The sequence below is a fragment of the Lissotriton vulgaris genome, unplaced genomic scaffold (genome assembly GCF_964263255.1).
Source record: "Lissotriton vulgaris unplaced genomic scaffold, aLisVul1.2 SCAFFOLD_1239, whole genome shotgun sequence".
In the NCBI taxonomy this organism is placed as follows: Eukaryota; Metazoa; Chordata; class Amphibia; order Caudata; family Salamandridae; genus Lissotriton; species Lissotriton vulgaris.
Window position 1 is genome coordinate 214,182 of NW_028250096.1, and position 22,536 is coordinate 236,717.

The 22,536-nt window shown below is 46.0% G+C and overlaps 1 protein-coding gene across 1 annotated transcript in view; it reads left to right on the forward strand.

The window, feature by feature from the left end:
- The window catches only part of LOC147663374 (hexokinase-2), a 194,893-nt gene that overhangs the window by 167,551 nt on the left and 4,806 nt on the right, over positions 1-22,536 (forward strand). The window contains exons 15-17 of the mRNA XM_086950488.1: positions 8,303-8,486; positions 17,631-17,786; positions 20,361-20,594. Coding sequence (XP_086806614.1) covers positions 8,303-8,486; positions 17,631-17,786; positions 20,361-20,594 — 574 coding nt within the window. The remainder of the gene's footprint in view (positions 1-8,302; positions 8,487-17,630; positions 17,787-20,360; positions 20,595-22,536) is intronic.

Here is a 22,536-nt window from a genome sequence, read left to right on the forward strand (position 1 = left end):
GACAGTGGCGGCAAGTCACAGGATCCTTCGACGACAAGGTTGTCGTTACCAAGGAGATGAGAAAAGCAGGCAGCTGGTGGCTGAAAAAAGACAATCTTTCCAAGGGCTTATCGTTCCTCCTTCCACCATCTCCCCTGATTGTAACAACGGATGCTTCCATGGAAGGATGGGGAGCGGTCCTCCAGGAGCTAAAGGTCAGCGGTCACTGGAGTCCAGTGCAACGCAAGTTCCATATCAACCTCCTGGAACTCCTCGCTATCCGCTTGGCTCTTCAAGCTTTTCTTCCGAGGATTCAAAACAGGGCAGTGCTGGTTCGTACGGACAACACTACAGCCATGCACTACATAAACAAACAGGGTGGGACAAGATCCTCCACCCTCTCCAAGGAAGCCCAACCGCTATGGAATTGGTTAATACAAAACAATGTCTCCCTCTCAGCGGAACATCTAGCGGGGACACTCAATATCAGGGTGGACGCTTTGAGTCGTCAGCGGACAGTCTCTCACGAGTGGGAACTGGATCAGACCGTTCTGGAGGAACTCTTTGCTCGATGGGGGACACCATCCATCGACCTGTTTGCGACTCCCCAGAACGCCAAATGCCTGTCCTTCGCAAGCAGGGTTCACCATCGGGAATCCTTGGGGAATGCGCTTTTGATTGCCTGGTCAGGCGCCTTTGTTTACGCCTTTCCTCCCATCCCTCTGATTCCGAGGTTGATCAGCAAACTCAAGGTGGAACCGTGCAGGATGATTCTAATCGCTCCAGCATGGCCCAGACAAGTTTGGTACTCGGAACTTCTTCTCCTCTCCCAGGACCAGCCAGTTCTCCTGCATCCTGTTCCAACTTTGCTAACAATGTCTCACGGTCAGGTTCTACATCCGGACTTGAAGTCACTGCGATTGACAGCATGGCTCCTGAGTTCAGAGAGTTCCAGGGTTTAGATCTCTCAAGGGAATGTAGAGACATTCTGGCTCAGGCTCGAGCCCCTAGTACCAACAAGACCTATCGAGCCAAATGGAAGAGATTCTGTGTTTGGTGCCAGAAGGAAGGTTTACACCCGTATACTTCTTCTCCACACAAGCTCTTGCCTTACATACTTTCACTGGCGAAATCGGGATTGGCTCCATCTTCGATAAAGGTCCATCTGGCAGCCATCTCTAGATTCCGACGGTCATCTTCAGGTCCTTCCCTATGGTCGGCAAGGATTGTCAAGCAGTTCCTGAAGGGTTTATTCAGGGTCTTTCCTCCAGTCCGGCCGCCACCTCCGGCCTGGCATTTGAATCTAGTTTTGTCATCTCTCATGAAAGCCCCTTTTGAACCTGTGCATAAGTCTGACCTTAAGTTTCTTTCCTGGAAAGTGGCTCTTCTCTTGGCCCTGACATCGGCCCGCCGAGTAAGTGAAATCCAGGCTTTCACGATTGAGGAACCATTTCTCCAGTTTAAGAATAATGTGCTGATTCTACGGACGAATCCTAAGTTTATCCCGAAGGTACCTTCGGAATTCCACCTGAATGAGCCCGTAGTCTTGAAACTATTTTTTCCAAAGCCTTCTTCACCTGCGGAAAGAACTTTGCGCTCTCTGGACATTCACAGATGCCTGAAATTCTACCTGGAGCGAACGAAGCATTTCAGGAAATCTTCACAGCTCTTTGTTTCCTTCAGTGCTCCACGCAAAGGTTGTCCAGTTTCTAAAGCTTGTATTTACCGTTGGATTTCCAGTGCTATACAATTTTGTCACCAGGCGGCTGGGAAACCTCTGCAGCGAGCAGTTCGTGCTCACTCTACCAGATCCATGGCTTCCTCTGCGGCGTTATTCGCAGGAGTCCCTATCAAGGACATTTGCAGGGCGGCAACGTGGAGCAGTGTCCACACCTTCACCCGCCACTACTGTCTGGATTCTTCTGTGAAGGAGGATGCAGCAGTGGGCCAAGCAGTCCTGAGGAATCTTTTCCAATAAGTCGGTGAGCTTTTCCTTTCTATCCCGCCTTCCTATTGCATATTTTGTATACTGCATTATTGTCATATTTTATGATCCTATGTGTTCTGCTGTTCTTTTCAGAGATGTGTCACATTTTCAGGTTCAGGTATAGCAAAATATGCTTTTTCTTTACTGCTGGTTACTCTGATACAAAGCATGGGAATCTATGAAAGTTCCAATACTGGGGCAAGAAAACAAGTTACTTACCTGTAACTTTGGTTCCCCAGTATTGGTAACTTTCATAGATTCCCATGCGCCCACCCGCCTCCCCTGGGAAAGCTCACTCTTCTGGTCTTGGTGGATAGCTGTATACAACGGCTATGAAAATCTGAGGCTCTGAGCTTCTCTCAGGAAGGTTCTATGAGGTGAGGCTGCTCTGATTGGCTACTGCAGAATTGTGGTCTCTTTTACAAAAAGAGGTGGATAAGCTACAAAATGAGATGAGGCCTAGGCCTATTTTTTCACTTTGTGCTTACTACTATGGTTTTTTCTATTTACCGAGGCTCCCATTCCGACGACGGGGAATGATACAAAGCATGGGAATCTATGAAGGTTATATATATAGATATCAAAAGGAGACTAGCACTAGAATGGGTTAATCTGACATTGATTTGTTAGATTACTATTAATTACATAGCGACTCAGTATTGTCTGGCCAAGTGGCAGTGGCACCTGTTGGGTGTCTTTAGAAAGCCCTCACCCACCAACCTAGTTGGTGGCATGCTTCATCATCGGGCCCACCCAGTGACACCTAGCGTGTCCCGGGTGTGCTTCGACGCCTGATTACAGCGGAGCAGGTATGTCACTGTGTGTGCGGTGTGGGGTGTTAAGGTATGTGAAATTAAAACGGCTTGGCGGATGGTCCCTGGGGTGAGGATACTTTATTAAAAGGGCCTCCGTCAGCGGTTAAAAATAAGGCTGTGGGACGTTAGAGGCGGGTTACGACCTCCTACGTCCTTAAGATGTCAACATGTTTCAGCCAGTGCCTTATACTAATCTGGCTTTCTTCAGGACAATAAAAATATGTGTAGGTTAAAATAGGGGTTGTGTAGTGTAGTCTATGTGTCTACACGCCCTAAAGTGTATCTAACTGTGAGAGGGGGGATTCCCTTCTCAAGATCACCTGTACATTTAACATTGAGGACAGGTACAAGACAAACATGGGAGAAACAGAGTCACTAGAAGGTATAGTTCATATGTTATGACAGCCGACATAAATAGCGAATAGTGCAGGCTATGAGCGGCTCAAGTGTAATGATACTGGTGGTATCATTAATGTGGAATCGCACTAGAACTTCGAGGGTGAAGTGATTAAAACAGCGGTAAAAATTTACTGCAGTGAAAGGTGAAGAATTGTGGCGCAAGGAACATTTCTTACGCTTTCAATGCTTGTTTTAAGCTCCAAGGTTATTGAAGTGGCAGGGTGAAGCCCTAGTAGGGAGAGAGAGGTAGGACCATCGGGATTAGGGAACCTGTAGGAGAAAAGTAGGGAGCGCTTACCCATTGTCGTGATACTCAGCATACTCACAGGATTTCTGACCAGCACCAGCGTGGGACCTGTTGTGCCTCCTTCGCAAAACCGGTATTGAATGGCTGCTGTTGCCGGTTTTTATACTGTCATAGATAGGATAATTGATGGCACCTGTTGGAAGAGCAATGGTAGAGAGACTCGCTGCGCGGGTCTGAATAGCGCTCAGGTGTGTGGTTTATTAGCGCGCTGCAATGCCCGTCTGAAGCGCCTGTGTGGGCGTATATTGCTGCCGGGTGCCGGGGCGGCTGTGTACAGCGCATGCGCGGCCGGGAAGTGGTCCGCGCATGCGTGGACGGCAAAGAGCAGCTCATGCGCGGCCGGGAAGTGGTCCGCGCATGCGCCGTGGGTAGTGTTCGGTGCGCAAATGGGACAGTATCCCGGTTTGCGCTACCGATCGGTTGTCTGTTACACTAGCTGCAAGTGTTGGCCATACGTGGTGCGGTTATGCCCCTGAGTGCTACAGTATGTGGTAGAGTAAAAATAGTAAATAAAGATAAAGGGGGTGAGTTACCTCTCCATTACCTACTGTCCTGGCTCATGTGAGGGGGCATTAGAATGGGACATAATGGATAGCGCTTATTGCTCTGGGTGTTGTCAGGTGTCGGTATATACAAGTGGTAAAGGGAAATACCGCTATGGACACCAGATTGGTCTCCAGTGCCAGGTTGGCACAATGGTGTGACCTTACAGGAGGGTGATGGAGACCAGAGGGCGTCATAACCTGGGTGGTGGGTGGACAGGCCCATATGGATATATGGCTGGGTGATGTGATTGTCATCATAGGGTCAAGGAGTTCCAGGGGATAGCATCATTAAGCCCATCAGTGGCTGTGGATAGACGGTATATCCATCTTTGTTCTTTGTTTAGTAGTTTTTTGTCATTGTTGATGGTACTGACTGGTATTTGCTCAATGACTGTCCAGGTGAAGTCATTGGGGGTGTGCCCGTGGGTAATGAAATGGTTTGTCAGCTTGCTAATGTTTTTCTTGCATCGCATTGTGCTGCGGTGCTCTGTGATCCTGGTTCTCACTTTGCGAGTGGTCATGCCCACATATCTGAGTCCACAACTACAGGTTATTAAGTAGACCACATTCTGCGAATTGCAATTAGTGTGGCTCCTTTGGGACCACACTTTGTTTGGTTCCAAGTTCAGGGTTTTCGTGTGGGATGTCAAATGACAGACACTGCAGTCATTGCACGGGTAGTGTCCGGTTACTTTGGGCATTCCCCACGCATTGAGGATGGTATTGTCGGGTTTAGGTGGTGGTTTGGGTCTGGTACTGACCAGTCGGTCTCTGAGGTTATGACACCTTTTATAGGCGAACCTTGGGGGTTCCCATTTCCTTTGCCCTGAGTTAATGATTCTCCAATGCTTTTTTATTATTTTAGCTACGTCATTGGAGGCAGTGTTGAAGGTAGTCACACATGTAGTGGGTTGTGTGTCGCTTACTTTGGTGACATCTTCAAGTAGTGCGTCACGGTTCTGGTTTCTTGCCCTTTTCTGGGTTTTTTTGATGATCGCCTTAGGGTAACCCCGGTTCTCTAGTTTTTGGGCTAGGTCCGCTGACTGTGTTTTATAGTCGTTTACATCCGAGCAGTTCCTTCTGATGCGGAGAAACTGGCCAAAGGGTAAGTTCTCTTTTAAAGGTCGAGGATGGAAACTGTTGAAATGTAGCAGTGAGTTTCTTGCCGTGGGTTTGTAATATGTTGTTGTTGTCAAGGTTCCGCCTTTAGCTGTTATTTGTAGGTCCAGGAAGGCGAGTTGCTGGTTACTGGCCGTGCAGGTGAACTTGAGGTATGGATCCCTGTTGTTGAGCCATTGTAGGAAGTTGTCTAGTTCAGGTTGTTGCCCATTCCAAATGACCAATATATCATCTATATATCGGTGCCACTTTAGTATGTGGTTCTTGAACGGGTTGGCTTCCGTGCTTATGTGTGTGCTCTCAAAGTGGTGGACGTAGAGTCCAGCTACACTCGGCGCGAAAACACTGCCCATTGAGGTTCCGTTGGTTTGTAGGTAAAAGGTGCCCTCATATTCAAAGTAGTTTTCTTTAAGGGCAAGGGCTGCACAATTCATGACAAAATTTCTGGGTGTCTGGTATGGCCAGGGGGATTCTTCCAAGATGTCATGTAGGACCTGTAGGGTGGCATCTTGTGGAAGGCTGGTGTATAGGCTTTCCACATCCAGACCTACCAGTAGCTGGGTCTCGGGGTCAAAGGGGATGTTGTCAATGACCTGCAAGAGGTGTTTGGTGTCCCTAATGTAGGTGGGGGTTTTTTGTACCAGGGGGTTTAGGTAGAAGTCACAATATCTTGAGAGTGGCTCTAGAATAGAGTTGATGCCCGATACTATTGGTCTGCCCGGTGGTGGAATAACCCCTTTATGTACCTTGGGTACTGTGTAGAAGTATGGGGTTCTGGTATTATCCGGGCAGAGGTATTCGGCCTCCTGTTTTGAGATGTGTTCGTCATCTGCTGCCCTTCTGACAAGGTTGTGCACTGTGTTGCGTAGTTGTTCTGTAGGATCCTGCTCCAGTCTGCGGTAGTTGCGGCCGTCGCTGAGTAATCTCCGACATTCCGCATCGTAGTCTGTCTTGTCCAATAGCACGATGCCACCCCCTTTGTCTGCTGGTTTGATTACCAAAGTGGGGTTATTTTGCAGGCGTTGTATCGTCTGCCTATCTTCCCATGACATGTTGTTGTAGTGGTTGGTCGGGTTGAGTTTTTCGATGTCATTGTAAACCGCTTGCTCGAAGGTCGTTATTTCTGCTGGCACGGTGGATGGTGGAGGGACAAAGGTGGATTTCACTCTGAGTCCTGTGGTATTGGGGTTCTCATCTGGTTGGGGGGCATCTTGGTTTGCCTTCTCAAAGAAGGACTTTAATTTCAATTTCCTGAAGAATTGGGCTAATTCCGCTTGTAATTTGAACTTGTCCAGTCGTGTGGTGGGTACAAACGACAGGCCTTTCTCCAGTACAGCAACTTCTTTGTTGGATAATGGGGTGCTGGACAGGTTGAATACCAGTGAAGGCTGGTTAGTAGAGCTGTCTACCTGCTTGTTCCTGGAGTTGCTTCCTTCGCCTTCTGGCGTGTGTTGGAGCTCACCGGGTTGTCGTCTTCCCAGTGTACCTGTACGTTGTTGTGTTGGGTTGTTCTCCTGCGGCCCCGGGGTCTCTGGCCCCGTCCTAAAAAAGGAAAGGTGTTACCCTGGTTGCCCCCAAAGAACGGCATTGGCCCCTGGGGGTACATGTTCGGGAAACCAAAGTAGGGGTTTTGCATTTGGCCTAAGTTAGGTGGGAAACCAAAGTATTGGTTAGGTTGTCCTCCTTGCCAGTGGTTGGGCCATCGTTGTCCTCTTCGTCCTCTGCCACCTCGTTTTTGTGATCCGCCGCTGGAGTCGCTGGAGACGGAGCTGTCGTCCCCTGAAGAGTTGGGTGTATTGGCTTCCTTGGTTGGAGGGGTGTAGTTCTCCTCTGAGTATGGATATACTTTGGCGTAGGAGAATTTTTTGAGGTCTTTCTCAAATGTTTTGAATTTTGCCTGGGTCAGGTAGTCTTTGTACTCGTTGATCTCCCGGTTCTGATCATCAAGTTTCTTCTTGAAGGATGTTATAGTGGCTTTGAAATGTCTTTCTGTCTCTTCTATCTCGATGGATAGGATGTCTGACAAACGTTTGGCGGTTTTTAAGATAAGAATCATCCAGTCTCTGGTACAGTGCCATGCGATCTGTGCCCAGTCCTTCCTGAACGTGGGGTCGTCAAGGAAGATCCTAGGTGCATTCGATACCAGTAGTCCCCTTGGTGCTGAGTTGGTTCGTAGGTATTGGGCTAGTATGGTGCCGTGGAGGATAGTGCGTATCCTGTTGCGCTTCTTTTCTGTTAAGGTTTCCCAATCCGAGGTCTGTGCGATTGTGTTGGAGATGTTAAAATCAGTTTGGAATGACGGGTCAGACAGTACGTCTGTCAAGTCACTCTCCGAGAAAGTTAGTCCATGGTTTTCGGCCATGGTCGTGTAATCTCTCACAGCTGCGCGCTGCCAATAATTGCGAGAATCAAGAGGGAGAGAGAGGACCAGAAAGCTAGTCCAGATCCCCGGTTTATATGTATAGATATCAAAAGGAGACTAGCACTAGAATGGGTTAATCTGACATTGATTTGTTAGATTACTATTAATTACATAGCGACTCAGTATTGTCTGGCCAAGTGGCAGTGGCACCTGTTGGGTGTCTTTAGAAAGCCCTCACCCACCAACCTAGTTGGTGGCATGCTTCATCATCGGGCCCACCCAGTGACACCTAGCGTGTCCCGGGTGTGCTTGGACGCCTGATTACAGCGGAGCAGGTATGTCACTGTGTGTGCGGTGTGGGGTGTTAAGGTATGTGAAATTAAAACGGCTTGGCGGATGGTCCCTGGGGTGAGGATACTTTATTAAAAGGGCCTCCGTCAGCGGTTAAAAAGGTTACCAATACTGGGGAACCAAAGTTACAGGTAAGTAACTTGTTTTCTTAGTTTAACAGCAATAAATGTAAGTTAGACTTGTTGTTATTTTAAGATACCTCATTGTTTGAATCCTCACATTTCATTAGCAATAAACTGGTCAACCAGTTGGAAAACACAAGCCAGGAAAACTATTTGAAATTAGTTTTAACTTTTTCAACTGCTTATATCAGAAACGTTCCTAAGATCTTTATGTAACACCCAAGCTCCAGTGACGCAGTTGTAAAACATTTGTTACTTGCAATAAGGTAACCTGTATTCTTTTTACATTTAAAACAGTTGTGTTCTATATTCACAGGTACAGGCAGCAATGCTTGCTATATGGAGGAAATGAGAAATGTCGAGCTGGTAGAAGGCGAGGAAGGCATGATGTGCATTAATATGGAGTGGGGAGCCTTTGGCGATAATGACTGTTTAAATAGTTTTAGGACAGAGTTTGACAAATCTGTGGATGAACTTTCACTCAATCCTGGAAAACAGAGGTGCGTCACATGTTCAAATTATTTTACCAATTGACGAGAAACGTATATTGCTGTACATCAAGCATTCTGCAGATAATGTTTTGAAATATGTTGGTCTTAAAAATGACCATTATAACAAGAAGACTTTGGTTCTAACTTTAGAAAACAGCTGCAGCGTGCAATTCCACAGAAAGCTTTTTTGGTTCATGAACCCAACTAGAATTAGCAAGAGGTATTTAATGTTTCTTCCAGAATTATCTGATGATGAATTTAGACTAAATCCAAGGAAGATATCTGGATTAAGAGATGATCTAGTACATAGGGATTTAGAAAATTCAAAACATTCTTAAGCAAGTGGTCTGTTAATGGTACATACATTTGCCATTGGTCTACTGTAATTGCAGCCACCAACTTTTTGTATAATCTTGTTCAACCATGTACAGTGAGGTATGTATGAGCCTTCCGAGAGTGGAGGGCCTTGTGGAAACGAGTCTGAGGTTTAAAGAGTAAGCGCTGAGTTTACACCCCAACAAATTAGAAGTTAATTACTGTTGTACAACTTTACACTAGGTTCTGGACATGTTTGGAGATTAGTAACATATTAGTCCATATTAAGGAAATTACTACATTTGATCTTTCCAGTGAGAGACCAGAAAGATTCGCTGGGGAAGGGCAAACATTTAGGTTATTCTGTTTATTAACCTCAAAATAGAGGTTATTGTGGGTAACTGGGAAAGTGAATAGAAAGTAGTACCTGGAATTCCTGTTCATAATTGTAAATGGTGACACTTCTGCAGTACACAAAGGTTTGTTAAATCACACATCTCTCTTGACTTCACCCAATGACAAAGATGCCTGAAGATCAGATGTTGCAAAGAAAAAGCACAATTATTTCACGTCTTCAAAGTGACTCCTATGCTGTAGAACAGATACTTGTTGGTTGGTTGATTGCTTTATTTCGATATGCATATATCATAAAAGCATTACAAAAATATAAAACAGCATATCGTAAATGTGACTACATTTTTAAAATAAAAGGATAAAAACAGCAATTAATCAGAATAAATTAAGTAAGAAAGAATTAAATTGATATAGACAGTCTTTTTAGTCGGATCAACCAGGCCCATTAAAAAAATTTAGATACAGCACAGACAATGGGAGGGGCTGTATCAGTTAATAAAATCCAGAGGGCGACCAAGTACTGTCGAGTGCCCAGTTCTCTGCAAATTGGTTTAAGCCAGCGTGATCTAGGGCGCGCATAATCCGGACATTCAAAAAGAAAGTGTGCCACAGTTTCGGGTTTGTCAGAACATAGGGCACAATGGTGTGTTGCTGGCTGAGACATATTCCACCTGGAGCGGAGGTCGGCAAGGGGTAGAGTTCCTAGTCTGAATTTAATATAGAGAGCCCGGTCCATGGCGATGGTAATAATGTCCATATAGGGCTCAAGGGCAACAACGTCTTTTATTTTTAAATAAGCTGCGGTGGCATTGCAATGACGCTGGTTGCTGATGAGCTTGGTGGAAACCCATTCCCAGTATAGTTTTTTTAGGGACTCCTTTGGGGGAGCTGAGTGGTTGGACCAGCAAGACCCCAGGCCTAGGTCCCCTAGCAGATGTTTGATGTCCCTAAGCCATTTAATCTTCTGCCAAACATCCCAACACATCACCTCTGCCAGCCCGTCGGCATAGGATTTTAACTCCGGGACCCTCCACAAGCGAGCCCAAAGCAAGAGAGGACGGAGGCGAGCCTGGTCTTTAATTGATTTGCAGCCTGCGTCCATTAGCACCGGGACTGTCGGGGTACTCATCGGAATGGCAAGGAGATCCTTAATAAATTTATTCTCTGCCTTGGTCAGAGACTCCATGTTGCCTAGGCCCCATAGTTCGGCTCCGTAGAGTGATGCAGATACAGCTCCATAGATGTCTATTAACGGGGCTACACAGTGTTTTGTTGAGTTACTGCACTCCTTAAGGAGGGCCCCCCCACCCTTTTATGACCAACTGTCATTTTGTTAATATGGGCAGTCCAGCTCATAGCATCGCTCAGACGGATTCCCAGGTAGTCGAATTCTGCCACTCTTTCAAGGGGGATAGAGTTCAAAATAGGGGGGCGGCCAAGTTTACGGGGGGTGCATGATTAAATACTTTGTTTTGTCCACATTGATGACTAATCCTCTGGTAGTGCAAAAATCCTGGAAGCGGTTCAGGAGTTTCTGGAGGCCTTGGGGAGTTTTCGAGATGAGAAGGTGTCATCGGCGAACAGCAATGTTGGAATTTTTACGCCACCCAATGTGGGGGTGTCTGCTGGCTCACCAAGCAGGTGCTCTACCACCCCATTTACATAGAGGGAGAATAGGGTGGGAGCTAGAACACAGCCCTGCCGTACTCCCCTCTCGACCCTGATCTTGTCGGTCTTTTCCCCATTCAGCCCCCATCTAACCTGGGCATAGTTGGCATTGTGCAAGTTAATAAGGAGGTTTAAGATGTAAGGGGGCATCCCTAGGCCATACAACACCCTCCAGAGTTCCTCCCTAGGAACCAGGTCAAAGGCAGTCTTCAGATCTATAAAGGCCAAGTAAAGACTGCCTTTTCCTAGCTCCACCACCTTCCAGTACAGTAACAGGAGCCTGAACACTTGTTCGATGGTTCCTGTCCCTGAACGAAACCCAGCTTGCATATCAGACAATATGTGGTTGTCATCCACCCATTGGAGAATCCTCCCCAAAATTGCTTTCCCCGCCAGTTTCTGGCTCGAGTCTATTAGGCTTATAGGCCTGTAGTTCCCTGGTAGATCCCGGCAACCCTTCTTATAAATTGGGACTACCTCTGCCCCTTTCCAGGAATCAGGCACAGATCCTCCCTCGATGATGGCATTAAGAAGGGCCGAGATCAGAGCCCCCCCATTCCTTTGGATAGGCTCGAAGAACGTCCGGGCCGGCTGCTTTTAATGGCACCAGAGTTTTAATCAGGTTCGTGACCTCCCGTGCGGAAAACAAGTCCAAGACTCTATCCAGGGTATATGGCGGATGGATGAAGGGATCATTAAGTGGGCCTTCAATGGCGGAATAGAGTGTCTGAAAATGGTTAAACCATGTCTGGGCAGTAATGGTGCAGGTCCTCAGTGTGTCGTCGGGACGATTCCTGCTGCCCACCAGGTCCCAAAAGCCTTTAGCATCTTTCCCTCGGCTAGCAGCCAGGAGGTCCTGCCAGTAGTTGTCCTCCCACTCCTTCTTGGCATTTTTTTGGCAGAGAGAGTATTGCCTTCTTGCCTCCCTGGTCCTAGTATGTATTTTGGATTTGACTGCTTCAACAAGCAGTGTCTTCGCCTCCCTGCACTTGCGATTGAACCAGCCTTGTCTAGCCCGTGGACAGAGTTTCCTCCTATTGGCACTAGCTGGGACAACAAAAAGGTCACTAATAGCCTGGATTAGGCTACAGAACCTAGCGGTCACCTCCAGCGACCCATCATCCGGGGAGTCAAGATTTTCTAAGGCTGCAATAAGAAGCTGCCTTATGGTGGAAGTTTTCTCCACTGAGAGCGACAGCTTCGCCCACTTTAGCCGTCGTCCGCAGTTGGAGACCGATGACATATCCGGGGTAGGGTTACAAGCGGTTCCGCTCCCTGTACCAGTTAACCACCTATGGGACAATGTAAGCGAGAGGAGATTGTGATCACTCTCGACGGAGGGTATAATCACCATATCATTTATCATGCTCCACAGGTTTACGTCAAGAAGAAAATAATCTATTCTTGACTTGTGTCCAGGCCTGTTGTATGTATGGGCTCCCGCTTTGTCAGAACCAGTCCTGCCATTAGCGGCCCTCAGATCAAACTCCATTGTTAAGGAGTTAATCTGAAGCACCACTTCTGTCCATTTTTTAATTGGTCTGAGTTCTAAAGCTGGTATCCCCCACCTATTATCATTTTCCTCTTGATCTTGTGAAATTTCGGGGCCAAGGGGCTCAAAGGTGCAATTAAAGTCACCCGCAACCAAAGTACAGTGCTTGTGTGGTGAGGATCGAAGCGAAGCTTCCAGGCAGGCTATAGTTGGGGATTCTCTACCCCCCGTCATACCTCGGGCATAGATGTTAAAGATGTTTAGAAAAACTCGTCCCTTGGATTTTTCAGGGAGATGTTAAGAAGGTCCGGACATCTGGTGTCCCTCTCCTCCACCCTGCAATTAAGTGCAGAAGCCACCCAGATGAGGAGGCCGCCCGAGGGGCGACCCCTACCAGTTTCTGAGTGGACAGCTGGTAAGTGGTGGGTAGAATATCCTGCCTTGTGTAAGGGCTCCTTACTCCAGGTTTCCTGGAACAGGCATATGGAGTATTGCTCCACAAGCGAGTTCCAGTCGGGCAGTGCCAACTTCCTGTCCAGACCAGCAACATTCCAGCTGAGAACCCAAATAGGTGGGTCCGCCACAGCCGCAATGCTACGGGTCTCGACAGGACCGAATAAGTCCACAACACCCACAGTAGGACAACCAACTGTAGTGTCAAGTGGCACCCTCACCTCCCTTAGTTCCCCTGAAATCTCAACGGTAACCTGTTCTTCTGGTGTGGTCAGAGGGATATTATTTTTAGCAGTAGGAGGGGACTGGAGGCCGGGACTGCGGACCACCAGAGCCTCCTCAGGGGCATTGCAAAGTCAACAGCCCCAAGTGCCCCAGTTCGGTAATGGCAGAACTGTGTGCGACTGCGCTACAGTTGTTGCTGGGTACCATTGACCGTAGGCGTTTTTTTGGGGAAGGAACACGGGATGGTTGACAAGGGGATTCGAGGCCGGCCGCGGGTAGAAGAATGTTAGGTCAACTGCATCAACTCCGGGGCCGGCCGCGGCTCGCCCTAGACTGCATATTGAGTGGACAGCTCTTATGTCTTGGAAATTGACCACCACACAATCCCCCTCAAATAGTTTTTTCCCCTGTCCGATCCAACCCACCCTGCGTACGCCAAGAATCAGGCCGTCCACGCCCAATGGAAGGGGTATGTTGGCTTGCAGCCAGTGGATGACCTTATTCTTTAGTGCCTGGTGGGTTTCCTGCTGGGTGTCCTTCAGGGGGGGAACCTTGACTAAGACAACAACGTATGGTTGACACTCAGGGGGGAGATTGACTGGGGGCACTTGCGTATCGCCTTTTGTGGAATGGCCACTGGGGAGGGATTTTTAGGTGGAGAAGTGGATGGGTTTGCCTTTGGAGTCGCGGCTACTCCACTAGCTTTAGTGGGCGGGGCGGGGCGGCCAAAGGTTTGGAATTAAGACCGATCCCTCCCTTTTGCCGCTTCTTTTGGGCAGGGTTAGGCATGGGTGATTTCTCTGCTGAGGGGGGGCTAGCATGCACGTGGGCGACATGAGTAGTAGCAATCGGCCTTGCCTGTTTTGCACCGGCTAGGGAAGCTGGTGTAGTGACTTTCCCAGTCGCTTGTGCCTTAGCAGGCAATGCCGATTGGTTTCCCTGTGGTTGGCCCACAGAATCCCCTTTTCCTGCTTTCCTATCTGCGTTATCCTCCCTAAGCTTTGGCTGTAATTTAAGCAAGGTTTTCAGGGAGAAAAAATTGTCCCTAGTAGCCTGTTCGAATCTGTCTAACCTATCCCCCAGACTCTTAACTTGGTCAATGAGTGGTACCAGCAGAGACTTAACCAGTTTCTCGAGGGGCTCAAGTGTAGGGCCCTCGTTTGCAGGTATAAGTAATGCCGGGACCGAGGAGTGAGACTGTAGGGTGTCGGCGGCAGGCTGTAGAGGGGTGAAGTTCCCAGATGGTTCAGGCCCTCCGGAATCTGAATGCGTAGGACCCCTTTGGGACTGTATCCTAGGACGCTTATAAAGCGAGGAGTGACAACCCTTCCGGATACTGGTCGCCCTTTTCCTTTTCTTATGCACCCGTCCCGTTCGTATCTGGGGCAACGGTTTTTGGCCAGGTGTTGGTACATCAGAACAGGATTGTGACTTATGACCAGATGAGATAGCTATAGATGGAATGGGGCAAGGCTCTACCACAACTGTGCTAGGGCTAGTGGAAAGAGGATTGGATATCAGGCTTTCTATCCTGTCAATTCCTGCCTCTATAGCTACAATATGTGGCTCCCCGGACAGGATCCCAGGCAGGGGAGAGGTGGGGTTGGTGGAAATTGGGGACAGAGCATGTGCCACAGCTCCCAGGGAAGAGCGTTTGGAGGGACAGGAGTCTTGTGAGAGGCGACGTTCCGTCATTGCAATCTCCTTTTCAATGACGGCAGCCACCCTGGTAATAAATTTGTCCATTGTGCCGATCATAGTACCCCCCTGAGGCACTTTCTCCGCCGCCCCTCAAAGCTTTGCCAGAGCGGGTTGACATAATGGCCTCGGGACCCACAAGTAAACTCCGGGATCTTGGTCCGGAGGCGATGGATGTAAGAGGGGTGGCCCAGCCTCTGTCAGCCCCTGACTGCCACAGACTGCCCGCCCTTTGCTCGGGCTTCGCTCGGCGTTCCGCTCGCGTCCCGCTGAGCGGAAAGCCGTTGTTTATGAGGGGGCGTTGCAGCCGGGGGGTGTGTCTTGCTGGGACTGTGCAGCGCAGGGACTCCTGGTCTTGAGAGTCCCTGCGGCGCGCGCCCTCGGTTTCCTCACGGTGCTCCCTCCTCCTTTCAGCCACTGACAAACGCTCCCGCAGCCTCGACCCCACGCCTCACGCCGCGCAGCGGCACCCGCGAAGCGGGTGCTGCAAGCTGTTACCAGGCGGCGGGGCGGTCAATCCCTCCAGGGATACGGGGAGGCAGGCAGGATGGCAAGGGAGTTCGGCGTTTGGAGCAGCAGCCGGTGAGTTTCCACAACACACAGGGTCCCGCTTAGAGTTGGAAGACTTCCCTCTTTTGTTTCCTGGTCGGCCGGGGGGCGTGTCTTGCTGGGGGCGCGGCCGTGCACACCTGTGCAGCGCAGGGACTCCTGGTCTTGAGAGTCCCTGCGGCGCGCGCCCTCGGTTTCCTCGCGGTGCTCCCTCCTCCTTTCAGCCACTGACAAACGCTCCCGCAGCCTCGACCCCACGCCTCACGCCGCGGAGCGGCACCCGCGAAGCGGGTGCTGCAAGCTGTTACCACGCGGCGGGGCGGTCAATCCCTCCAGGGATACGAGGAGGCAGGCAGGATGGCAAGGGAGTTCGGCGTTTGGAGCAGCAGCCGGTGAGTTTCCACAACACACAGGGTCCGAACAGATACTAGTAATGAGCATGTGCCATGTGTCCCACACACATTGCTTTGTTTCTTAGAAGAACTTTGCAGCGATATATTGAAGCTCTTGTGAAGGTGAGAAATTGTTTGGGGGTGTTTTTGGTCGGAATCCGAACAACTCAAAAACTCAAGTGCATTCTTTTGCACATTGCCGCACAAATATTGGCCGAAGACTAGCAGAGGGATGCCAAACCTGAAAAGCAAACAAAAGGGATTTTCATTTTGTTTTTGCAAAGGTTTGATAAGCAACCCACATTCTTAAAAAAAAAAATCTGGCTTTCCTATGGATATTGAATACTTAGATAGGAGATTGCGCACAAACAAATAGGAAGTTGATTTTTTTATATTTTTCCTTCAGCCTATTATTGCTAAATTGCAGAGTTCAGATATTCTTCAACAAAGAAGTAGAATAACAGAAAGGTTCATTGTAACTTTAGAGACCATTAGGGACCCCGGAGGGATAGAAGTGCCTCTGCACAAATTGGTGTTTTGATGCAGGTATCCGACTCAACTACACCAACTACTCCCACTTTGAGCCAATCATTTCTGAACTACTGGCTTTGTTTGTATTACCACTATAGCTCATGGTGGGTTGGAGGAGGGATGGGTGGAATTTGCCCATTTGGGTAAAAATATTTTATAATTTTCTTACCAGGCAATTGCTTAAAATCAGAAAACTTTCGGTTTGTGGGATCACGTCAAGTTGCTGCACTCTAAATTTCCATCCTGAGAGCAGACTCTTCTACAACTCAGACTTGCTGTGCCTAGTATAACCTCTCAATATAATTTCAGCTTTTTTTCGCCCCAAGCCACATCAGTATGTCCTCGTACGCAAACCAACTTAATAGCCTTGCAATGTTGGAAGCCATTGAGCAGTAGATGTAGTTTCAGTTTTCTTTTTTAAGTGTGTTTAAGTTTCAAGTGTAGCAGGCATGTACACAGGTCCAGTGTAAAAAACATACGTTTGCTGCTCTTGTAATATCTCCTGCAAATCTCAATACTTCAAACTTCTGAATGTCTCAATCAGTTTTTTTTAAGGAATAGCAAATGAGATGGTGGTAACTAGCACGCATCACCTCCATTAGATAGTTTTTGGGAGAAACAGTAGCATATATATATTAGTCTGTCACCAGTATTTCAACTGTGCAATTCTGTTAGTTACTAAACATATTCCTGCTTTAACAGTAGGGTTTCAGCCATTTTATTGCATGCAATTCTGGTGACAAAATTGTTACATCGCCTGATAAATTGAAGTATGAAGAATATCAGAATATTGAATTGTCTGATCTACATTTATATAATTCTATTACCTAGAATTGGGTGTTGATGAATTCCATCTTGTTGTTTTAATGTTTAATGGATTCTGTGGCCTTCTTCCCTCCGAGGCCATCTTCCTTTTCATCGAAAACCCATCTAGACTCGCCTCTCTCAATCAGCCTTTGGCCTGCTGTCTACTGATATTATGAGTAGCTCTTAGATTTTATAGATGGACTTGCTTCACAACTTATTTGCCTTCCTCCCACCTTTTTTGCGCCAGAGCTAAATCAGTTTGATAAAGGAAGGGCCCCTGAAAATGAGTACTACCAGTACTACTCATCTGTACTTGCCCAGTAACCTTGTCCAGTTATCATGGACATGGTGTGCATATTCATTTGACACCTGGTCGGATATTTTCTTTGTAAAATAGTTTATGGTGCAAGAATTATTCTAGAGTGATAAGTGTTAAGTCTTTGTAAATGTTTTGTGTTGAATATTGTATTTTTGGTCATGCAGAGTTGTTTGTGCCAGATGTGTTGTCCAACCATAATTGCTCTTGTCCTGTGTCGTTAAAGTAGTTACCCTCCAGTCTGAATTATAGTCTGCATGAGGCGTCATACATTGCAAAGTTGTTCCATTTCTAAAAACATTGTAAACTAATTTTAGCATTATTCAAATGTAATTGTATATATTTTCTTTCAGGTTTGAGAAAATGATTAGTGGAATGTATTTGGGAGAGATTGTTCGTAATGTTCTCATAGACTTCACAAAAAGAGGCCTGTTATTTAGAGGCAGAATCTCTGAAAGGCTGAAGACTAGAGGAATATTTGAAACAAAATTCCTTTCTCAAATTGAGAGGTGAGTACAATTGGATAAAATAATAATTTTAAATCTAGCGACCACCTCACTCCAGGTCATTATAAATGCTGTCTTTAGTCTTGCACTTTAAAATTAAAAGTAATTGATTTCAGGTGTCTCAGTCTAATAACTGCAATGGGAGAAAAGCAAGACTACAATACCTAGACTGAATTAGGCCATCCTACTGAAGTCCAGGGCTGGAAACGGTGCCCATAATGATCTACAGCGGGGTGGTCACCCTATAAATGTAGGAAACCTTATACAGCTTACAATCCTTACACAACATTTTATTAGATCAACAACGGTGGTCAGTGTTTCTATCATGAGTGAATTATAATCCGGGAACCAGAATTGTGGCAGAAGAATGACAAAATTAGAGCTTTATCATATATACAATTGTCTGTTTCATAAACTGATTTCAGAAAAACACACCCTAAATAAAGGTATTGAAAGTTACACAAAACACCGAATACAGTATAGCAATATATTGAACATTGTAATATTCATAATGGAGCAGTTTCCTTAAATGCACATAACATTTCAGTTATCTCTGCTATTTATAGACGGAGCTCAGAGTTGCAGGCTCTTCAGACCTTGCATTTGACTCCCTGTCCATAAGAGCATCTGATTTAGGGCTTTGACACAAAAAGCCTTCAGAGGTACTTAGCCGCTCTACCTCAGAAAATGAGTGTCACATACCTAAAGGGATTCTCCACTCTTATAATGCCCATTTACTGGAAGTCCCGAGTTCTAGGATGACTACCAAATGTGGCAGGTCATTTTCTTTTCTAGCCCCCCTTGGAATAGAACCAGCTCTTTTTTTCCAAGGATGGAAGGAAACGAATCCCTATTTCGAAAGCAACTCAAGACCTGGCTCTTCTCCCAGCAAGATTACTAAGTCAGACCCCCTTTCCACTCACCTCAATGTGCGTATTAGAGGCCCTCTATTTCTGCAGCGCCAGGACACCCCTGGGGGCAACAGAGCGCTTCACAAACACAATACCTTTCAAATATCAAATAATGGAAAGTATATGAGATATTAATTTTTTTTTGTTGATAATTTATATACATAAGTGCAGTCAGATGTTTTGGGGGGAAGCGACATCTTTGTAAGCAGTAAAATATAAATGAGTATTAAAAGCCATCAAATATAAGAGCTGGTGTAATCGTAGTCGGTGAACTAAAATCTTAAAACAATGTTATGAAGCAATTGGGAGAGTAGCGAAGGTTTGAGAACGGGGAGATCGGATGCCATAGAGGATTATCTGCCTCAAAAAACAGTCCTTCCTTAGTTGGCCTGTGATGACTCCCTATAAATAGAGTATCCCGGTTTTTTTTGGGGGGGAGGGGGGGGGGAGTTTTAGAGGCCACTTTGCATGCAGGGATGAGTAATAGTCCAGGTGTGGCTGTCCAGATCCCGAACAGTCTAAAACAGAAATTCTAAAATAAGAGTTGCAGTGATTAAATCAACACATTATTCAGAGGAAAAAAAGCGCTATGTTGGACGCCTCAGAAGATGCCAGAATATTTCACAGAAGATGTTCTAGATCAACTCGGGATTCAAGTTAAATGCGTTTATTTGTGCTAAACAGAAAATACATAGAGAGCAGAGTCCTAAAACTGTACTATAAAAACAGGTCTAAAAAATATATTATAATCCTGTAAAAATATTTAACTACATATTGGGCAGAATAGAGAATTAAAAATACAAATGTATTTCATCACTGAAATGTATATCTCCAGTAGTTAACCTTAATATCTTATTCAATACATTCTTTTGCCCCACGCCCGTAACATGAAATGTACATCGATGACCAACATCTTAATGCTTGTTTCCCTGCTGAACACACACCCAAATTACATTACATCCAGTTGTAGGTCCTCATTCTGTCAAGTTAGTATGCTTTATCTGATTATGCGGAGATGGCAGCAGATCCATGTAGACTGCATCACATCTGCCTTCTTTGCTTTGCTTCTACACATTGCCAATGATGCTCAAAGTAGACCTACTGGAGAAGCAGGCTCAAAAGTAAGAAGGGTAATGGTTAATTGTATATGAATGAGCCGCTTCCCAATGTGTTGCAACATTGATCACAGAATTCAGAGACACCTGGGGCATGCACATGAGTAGCAGTGGCGTGGGAGAATGTAAACATGTTGTTGTTGTACAGCTGGCAATTAAATAGGCACACTAGACGTGTTTTTGTTTTACAGTCATTATATATGTTGTTATAGGTTCTCATCCGGATAAGCTATCGTAATAATGTATAGAGGTTTCAGTAATATCTATATGGCACAGATAAGACTACTTGTGGATATAACAGGGGGTCCCAGCACACTTTGGCAACTTGTTAGTACAGTAGGCTCATTGTCAGACCTAACAAACTGAGCTACAGCATATCTTTTTTTTCTTCTATCAGTAATTGTACTTTACAATAGTCTGCATTTCTCATGCATGTTCAAAAATGAACTATTAGCTTCGAGTTTCGTGACAGTTGAAAACCGTTCTAAAATGACAATGTAGCACAATTGTATAAAGCGAAACATTGAATTTTCAATTGTATCTCTTTTCAGTGACTGCCTCGCATTGCTGCAGGTCCGCTCTATTCTGCAGCACCTTGGTCTGGAGAGCACCTGTGATGACAGTATCATTGTGAAGGAAGTGTGCACGGTGGTAGCTCGGCGTGCAGCGCAGCTTTGCGGTGCCGGCATGGCAGCAGTAGTGGACAAAATCCGAGAGAACAGAGGCCTGGATTTTCTCAAGATCACCATTGGTGTTGATGGAACACTTTACAAACTGCATCCTCAGTAAGTGAAATTTAATGTGTGTTAGGGGGACTCTGCTAATGAAAGCCTACTCCAGTGGTGGTTCCTGCTTCCAGGATGGTTTCTATCCATTTAAACCATTCTGTGTATGGCAAGTCATTTTGCGATAGCTTGTTAAAGAAAACCAATAACAAAAATGGCATACCAGCTCATTTTCCATTTACCAATCTAACATGGTGTAAATTGAACGTAACAAAAAAGATAAAAGTAAAAAAAATACAACATTTCAAAATAAATGCAAAAAGAAAGGCAGTGCCGGGTGGAGGGAAGAGGAGTGCAGGGAGTTGATACAGAAACAAGCAGGTGAGTAAGCAAGGAAACATGTGCTCTTCCAAGAAGTAGACAATGAAAAAAATGCCTAAGTCAGCCGCAGAAGGATAGAACTCTAAAATTTTCTCATGAATCAGTTCTGTGCGTATGTCTGAATACAGGATGTTCTGATTTCTTGTTGTGCGGAAGTGTTTTTTTTATTACAATCAGACATTACATTTCTGATCTTTGCAGTTAACGCTTTCCAGTCATATATTTTGTTCAAAGATGTTTCAAAAATGCTTTTGCATTGCTACCTACATCTGCCGTCTTTGGTGTTGGTCTAGTTTGCAGGGCATATGCAGGAACGGGCGTTTATAAAACTTTGTTTGATGGGCATATGTTCGTCATAGTTTGCTGTGATAATCTGTGACAACCTGCTTTTTCTGAGCGCTTCTCCGACTTTTTAATGGCCTTTTAACACCCTTTTCCGCCAGCTTGTTTTCTAAAATCTATTTAGAAGTTTTTTAAAAAATGACACGTCACCTTATGGTAACTTGAGATTGCAAGGTATGCCCAAAGTATGTATGCTGTGAAGAGGAAGAGGCCCATTCTGTCTCATTCTGCTACTCTTGTAGCTCATGTCCATTTCAATGCAGTTCAGCTGCCTAGGGCCTTGGACTTCCACAGTTCTTCATATGTTGGAGCAGCCAGAAGGGATTTCAGGTGCTTCCCTTCAGCTAGAAGGGCTTGTAAACCGAGCAGAAACTATGAAATGTGATACCTCTGTCCAGTGAAAGCCAATGAAGTGCTCAAGGTAGTGTCAGTGTGGCCATGCATCTGACTGAGTTCCTGAACATTTCACCATACTTATTGACCTTGCACTGAGGTATTAACGGGGGTAGGGTTGCAGTTCCTATGCTCTGCTTGATTTAGCTAGGGCAGCTACACTTTGACAGACCCAACTAAGTTAATGATGGATTCCTTCAAAGGTTAGCAGCCGTGTTTATTACCGTGGTTCATGATTGTACCATTGGCTCAGATGTTGATTGTTAATTTTCCTTGGATGCTACAGGTGAGTGGAGCATTGATTTTAAAGCCCCCATTTTATTCTCTAGCATTTTATGGTGTGATTGTTCAAAATAGTTTGGTGCAGTGCCTCTGGATCTCTTGTGATCTTTTGTGAACAACTAATTACCCCTCATAAAAAAGACCAAATGTAAATGGTCTCTCCAAATCGCCCATTTATAATCTATTAATCCGTGCAAAAATACCAGAAAAGGAGGTGAAGAGTTGCCTGTATTTTCAGGAGGACGAACAATCACTCCAAATGTGTATTTGATCCCAGCATGTAGCACACAATGGAAACTCATTGATATACAGAGGTACGGAGTGATACTAAAGGCTCTTGATGAGCGCCTGCCTGCACCATTAATGAAATTGGACCTCTCGGAGACTTATTGTACTGTTAATCATGACACCCTACTTCACTGCAGTAATAAGACTATTCACTGCAACGAATACTGTGTAGGTTCCCCCCAAGGATCATCACATTCTCTTTGGCTTTTTAATGCATCCTTGGAGGCTGATGATGATTATGTAGGCCATTACAAAATACCATATTAAACCTATGCTGGTTATACAGATTATGATCTACCTTTGTGAAGACCGTACT